Source organism: Triticum dicoccoides, chromosome 4A, assembly GCF_002162155.2.
Source record: "Triticum dicoccoides isolate Atlit2015 ecotype Zavitan chromosome 4A, WEW_v2.0, whole genome shotgun sequence".
Classification (NCBI taxonomy): domain Eukaryota; kingdom Viridiplantae; phylum Streptophyta; class Magnoliopsida; order Poales; family Poaceae; genus Triticum; species Triticum dicoccoides.
In genome coordinates this window covers 70962680-70968559 of record NC_041386.1, presented here as the reverse complement: position 1 = coordinate 70968559, position 5880 = coordinate 70962680, and the positions used below count along the sequence as shown (strand labels likewise).

The 5880-nt window shown below is 48.9% G+C and overlaps 1 protein-coding gene across 1 annotated transcript; it reads left to right on the top strand.

The window, feature by feature from the left end:
* Positions 1 to 546: 546 nt before the first annotated feature.
* Positions 547 to 2522, top strand: LOC119285040 (ubiquitin-60S ribosomal protein L40-1). Its single transcript, XM_037564237.1, has 3 exons — positions 547 to 701; positions 791 to 980; positions 2238 to 2522. Exons 1-3 carry the CDS (start codon positions 599 to 601, stop codon positions 2332 to 2334), a joined length of 390 nt encoding a protein of 129 aa, XP_037420134.1. The 5' UTR covers positions 547 to 598; the 3' UTR covers positions 2335 to 2522.
* Positions 2523 to 5880: the final 3358 nt, after the last annotated feature.

Sequence of the window (5880 nt, the reverse complement as noted above, 5' to 3'; positions counted from 1 at the left end):
ACCAATTATCGTTGCAAAATCTCTGTAACAATGCTTGGGATATCATATAGCAATGACAATTAATTGTCCCTAGCAAAAAAGGAATGAAAAGGAAACAAGAAACACATTTTTTGGACGATGCTAGGCGTTCGCCGGCTCACGCAACGAGAAGACTGGCCGCCTTTTGAGCCGTTAGATTTCGTGTGTGACATGCGTCTGATCTAACCATGTTGGTCGTTCACTACGACTTGGCGGTTTGCAACATAGACCATGTTGCGCTCGCCGACTCCAACATTGGTCATGTTGTGCTCGCTCACTCTCCAATCTGCAACTCGCCCGCTTCTGTAGATTTCTTTCCACGAGACTGTCCATTTTTTTTCTTTCTGAAATGAGACTGTCCATATCTTCACTCGACACAGGACGCAGAGCACCCACTCACTGGGCCTTGGTAGAACAATGAATTCACAAGTCCAGCTGCGCACTCTCGGGCTCCAAAGCCCCGTTCAGCAGCCCAGCCCACTCCCCACGCACCCCTCTTCCTCAGACCAAACCCTAGCTTCCCAGACCCCTATAAAATGCCTCACCCGCCGCCGCCGCCGCCTCAACACCCTCCGCCAAAATGCAGATCTTCGTCAAGACCCTCACGGGGAAGACCATCACCCTCGAGGTTGAGAGCAGCGATACCATCGACAATGTCAAGGCCAAGATCCAGGACAAGGAGGGTGAGTGTCTTCTTCTCAGACGTTCTCTTCTTTCCCTTTTCTTTCATTTCTGCCGGCCGCCGTGGCTAATCTCGGTTTTGTTCCGGCAGGGATCCCGCCGGACCAGCAGCGGCTGATCTTCGCCGGAAAGCAGTTGGAGGACGGCCGCACCCTTGCCGACTACAACATCCAGAAGGAGTCCACCCTCCATCTCGTCCTCAGGCTCCGTGGAGGCATCATCGAGCCGTCCTTGCAGGCTCTTGCCCGCAAGTACAACCAGGAGAAGATGATCTGCCGCAAGTAAGTGCAGTCCTCGACATGCCAGTTCGTTTCTTTAGGTTTAACCGCATGCTTTTTCAGACTTAATCCATCTCTCTGTTAGATGTAAATTTCTCTTATGAGTGATTCACATATATTGAGATTTGATATCATTCATCGAAGAGAAGAAGTTAGTCTAAGATTACAATCACTAGAATATGTTTTTAGATGGCTTGCAACGCAGTTGTTTTCAAGAATAAGAAAAGAAATATGAGCTCACGTTTTCATTGTATAAACTTCTCTTAGCTATTGCAGCGGCTTACTTTTGGAAATGAGTTAGTCATCGCAGCATGATGCGTCAGGGTACATAGTTTCAGTTTGGTTTTATCATGCTGTGCTGACTTTTAAACTGGTAAAATAAACCCCACAATGTACTCTTGATGTACCACCAATTTCAATTTTCTCATCAAGAAAATCTATACCCATTGCTTGCATTATTCTTTTTGCTGTTTTATTTGTTAACTTGAACTTTGTATCATGTCTTCTTGTTATATTTGTGGATTTGGGTATTGTAATGAGATAATGTAGAGCATTCTTCAGTGAAGAGTTCAAGTGGGCGTTTCTTGTGGGCTCTGCATGTTTTGCTGCTCAGAGTTTGGCATTCATGACAATGAATTATTGGCTCGATGATGACTACTCTTGCTTTAACCACACCGAATTTGAAGACTGGATGAAGTGATTTCTCCTTCCCTCTTTTACTGTATGGTCTTTCTCTCTTGGCGGTTCCTTGTGAAGTCTATTCCTTTGGGTGAAGAACTAAGCGGGATTTAGTTTCTGCAACTTTGTTCTTCATCTAAAGGCTGAGATAGAAGGATGCGCTGAGATTGGGGATCATCAACTGGGAGGCGGGTGGGGTCTCTTCTGAAGGATCTTCCCATGTGGAAAAAACTGGCCTTCACTGAGAGCCTCAATGGAATCCTTGTTTCATGCTGAGTTCTGATTGATAATGTTTGGGTTTTAGGTCGTTTTGTCTGCCCTTTCCTACCTTTTCAATTCTGCTGGTTATTTTACTTCCTTGATCGCCTTCTACACATAAATTAAGCCACCTGTAAATTAACCTTGTGTGCAGTCTAGTCTAATGCAGTAACACTTTAATCTTACATGTAAATCAACCCTGTGTACAGTCTAGTCTAATACAGTAACACTTTAATCTTACATGTAAATCAACCCTGTGTACAGTCTAGTCTAATACAGTAACGCTTTAATCTTACATGTTCTAATGTTCTCACTTATCTGTAGATGCTACGCGCGCCTGCATCCAAGGGCTGTCAACTGCCGCAAGAAGAAGTGTGGCCACAGCAACCAGCTGAGGCCCAAGAAGAAGATCAAGAACTAGAGTGCTGCTAGTCAGTTTCATGGACCGGTTGAATCCATCACTGTGTCAGAGTTTATGCTATTATCGTCTCGGTTGTCGTTGAACCTTATTTTACTTTGCTTTCAGCCTCCTATCGTTGTGGTGATGATAAGTGACAGTATTGGTATATGGTAGCAAACCTATAATTTTGCCGTATCTCCCCTGTTTGATCTGCTTTCTGGTTAATTCTTGCCTCGTTGGTAATCTGCCCACGAAAGCTAGTGGTTTCCTCTCTATCCGGCCTACCAGACAAGGGTTGGTTGCGTTTAGATTTCCCATGTTGTGTTGCTAAAAAATGCTAATCGAGCTCTTTGAGTTTTGGTTCCATGGTTGGGATTAACCAGGGGAGCAATCATGTTGCATACAATCTTGGAGAATCACTGGAACAAAATTCATCCAGAGGACACACTAGCCTGTCTTGGTTAATCCAGAGGACACAGGCTAGTGAGGTTAGAATTTTGTTCCAGTAATTCTCCAAGATTCTAACCCCACTAGCCTGGCTTAAGTTCGATGAGTTCACCAGGCCAGCACACCCCAGCATGACATGTTGGTAACCTAGTTCAATTTTGAGTGCAGGGGGATTAGTGGTTTCCGTGGTTGAGATTGGAAACAGCGGGAAAGAAATCCAATAAGAAGGGAAAAAATAATGGTTGCCTTTTTGATGCTCTTCGGTTACCAATTAATTGGAAGAAGAAAGAAGGAAACTGAAGAGGAAGGGAAAGTGGAAGGGAAAGGGTGAGACGTGCGACGCACACTTATGCTATTGAAAGCCTCAAACTAAACGGCAGATACACCATTCCACTAAACCGAACGATTTAAAAAAAAATTATGGACAACACTAGGCGCTGGCGTGCCGGCCCAATAGTTGGGCCGGTCGCACCCCAAGCGTCCGATACTCTGTCTATGAACCGTCAGATCGAGCCCTCCCTGCATCGTCTACCTCCCCCGTCTTCTTTTCCCTCGATAATTCACGCGGGTGAGCGGAGCCATGGCAAGCGCTGCGGGCCGTCCCGCTCCCAGCCGTCCTCTACCTCGCCGTCGTTGTGCGCTTGCAACCTCGCTGTCGCGGTTCGCGCCCCTCGCCATCAGCGCCTCACCTTGCATCTTCTGGCCGTGTATGCGTCGTTGCTCTGGCAGCGTCGTTCCCGGCAGCGGCCGACAACGGTTGTAGCGCGTAACTCCATGGTTGCATCATCCGGTTGTGCTGCCCCACCACCCTCGCCATGAGCGCTCGACGCACAGGTGGCACCGTCCGTTGATCCCCGTCGCCGTCTCATGGGATTAAGCCCATTAGAATCATTGCAGCAAAACGGAAAGCCGGATGTAGCTTTGCTGGTGCCGGTTGATTGAAGCAAAAAAAAAAGAAACGGGTTTCAGCTTTCGTAGGCAACGGTTCCAGCATCTTCATTGCCTGGTTGCAGCTCCACTAGTAGCCAGTTCCAGCAAAAAAAAGTCTGCCGGTCGTGGCACCATGCAACTATTCTTATGATAGATGTAGCAAATTTCTTCCCTGGTAGTAGCAAAATCTGACGATGGTTGCAGCAAAAAGGTCGCCGCTGTGGCACGAGTGCAGCTCCGGTGGTTGTCGTTTTCAGCGTTTTTTCCTACTTGTTCCAGCAGTTCCAACCAACGGTTGCAACTTCCGGCGACACTGGTTCGAGCTTCCCCCGGCAATGTTTGCAGCTCCCGGCCAAAACTAGTTCCAGCATCTCCCCCGTCGGTTCCAGCAAACCCCCTGACTGGATGTAGCTTTTCGATTCCATGGTTGTAGCATGGGGCACCGCCATTTGCAGCTCTCTCGGCGTTGCGGTTGCAACTCCCCGGGCTGCCATGGTTGTAGCACGGGGGCCCCTCGGTTCCCAGCAAAATCATTGTCGCCGTCGTCCAGCGGCACATCTGCACCATTAATGGATGTAGCAATTTTTCTCGTTGGTCGTAGCAAAAGCCGACGACCATTGCAGCAAAATAACCTCCGTCGTCGCGGGGACGTAGCTCCGTCAACGAAACATACAGCCGGATGCAGCTTTCCATGGTAGCAAAAAAATGTGTCGTTGAATGGATCTAGCAAAAAAAATCATCGGTCGTAGCAAAAAATGACAACGGTTGCAGCAAATCATCGTCGCCGTCGGCACGAGGTCACAGCTCAGCCGTGATGGATGTAGCAAAAACCCTCGCCGGCAGTAGCAAAATCTATCTATGGTTGAAGCTTTTTTAGTTGGGCAGTGCCGATTGAAGCTTTTCTATCTATGGTTGAAGCTTTTTTCAACTGTGGCTGAAGCTTTTTTAGATCACGGATGCAGCACTGTATACACGCGGTTCCGGCCATGGTAGCAGGTAGCTGTGGCATCTCTGCTCTCCTAGCAGCAGGCAGTCGTTGCAGTTTGGTGACGACAATAGTTTCAGCACCGCCGGTCATCTTTACGTCGGCCCCGATCCATGCCGTTTGAAGCACCAGTGCAAGCAGCTGGTAGCAAAAACTTCAAAGCTTCATCGTTCGTGGCGAGGAAGAAAGAAGGTTGCGAGGGGAAGAAAGGAGAGGATGTGGGGAAGAAGATAAGGTTGTTTGAAAAAAAAGATGTGTGGGCCTGCCTGTGTCCAATGCGGGGGATCGCTAGACCCACGATCGAAAAGGATCGCACGACCCGCATGGGTCCGACCGAAAGCTTCGGCCGGTCTGCCGGCTGGAAACATTTCTCAAAATTTATTGACATGGCACATTCGGTGAATGATGTGGCATGATGATGATGTAGACAGTGTGCATGTTAAAAAAATAGATAGAAATAGGGAGCAACTTCTAAAGAATGTTAGATTCCACATGCAGTGCTATCATCGTCATAACCGGCCGATCGGATCGGACCGGACATTCAAGCGGATGAGGCGCCTGCCAGCGGCCGCAGCCGGCACCCGGCACCCGCCGCGCAGTACAAACCTGTTGCAGATTGAGAGAGACCATAGACAATACTGCACCATGCGGTTTTTGTAACACAGTTCAGCAAGAGCGAACAGAAGAGGTTCTTGAGTGCACGCGTACAAGTTCAGTGATCGCTACCGTTTTGTCCTACACCTGCTTTTACAATCTGATGGAAACTAGGAACACGGCGACGGAAATTCTGATATGATATGATCGCTGCAATATAACAGCGCCGAGGAGCATCGCGCCGCCCAAGGTCCTGCCCATCGACGTGCCGGCCATCTGCATCTCCATGGCCGAGCTGAGCAGCATCGCCGGCAACTTCGGTCAGGTCGGAGAAGGCCAGATCTACAGGGCCGCGCTGGCCTCGGGGGAGAACGTCGCCGTCAAGAAGCTCCACCCAAGCGTGCGCAGCGACTCCGTCGCAGATTTCTCCACGCAGGCTAGAACAAGGAGACGCGCTTCGACTTCAAACATTCAGAAAATGGCGCTAAACTTCGCTGCTTGGTTCCATGGATTCACTTGCAGTCGCTTGTCGATGGTGTCGAAGCTGAAGAACGAGTACTTCATCCAGCTGATGAGGGAGGGCAGCGGCGGCTAGCAGAGGGTAGGACACC

What these genes read in the sequence shown, in the direction of transcription:
- LOC119285040 (XM_037564237.1), top strand. Translation starts at nt 599, where the DNA reads ATGCAGATCTTCGTCAAGACCCTCACGGGGAAGACCATCACCCTCGAG. An exon ending in CAAGATCCAGGACAAGGAGG is followed by an intron (nt 702 to 790) that starts GTGAGTGTCTTC and finishes TTGTTCCGGCAG; the next exon opens with GGATCCCGCCGGACCAGCAG. An exon ending in GAGAAGATGATCTGCCGCAA is followed by an intron (nt 981 to 2,237) that starts GTAAGTGCAGTC and finishes ACTTATCTGTAG; the next exon opens with ATGCTACGCGCGCCTGCATC.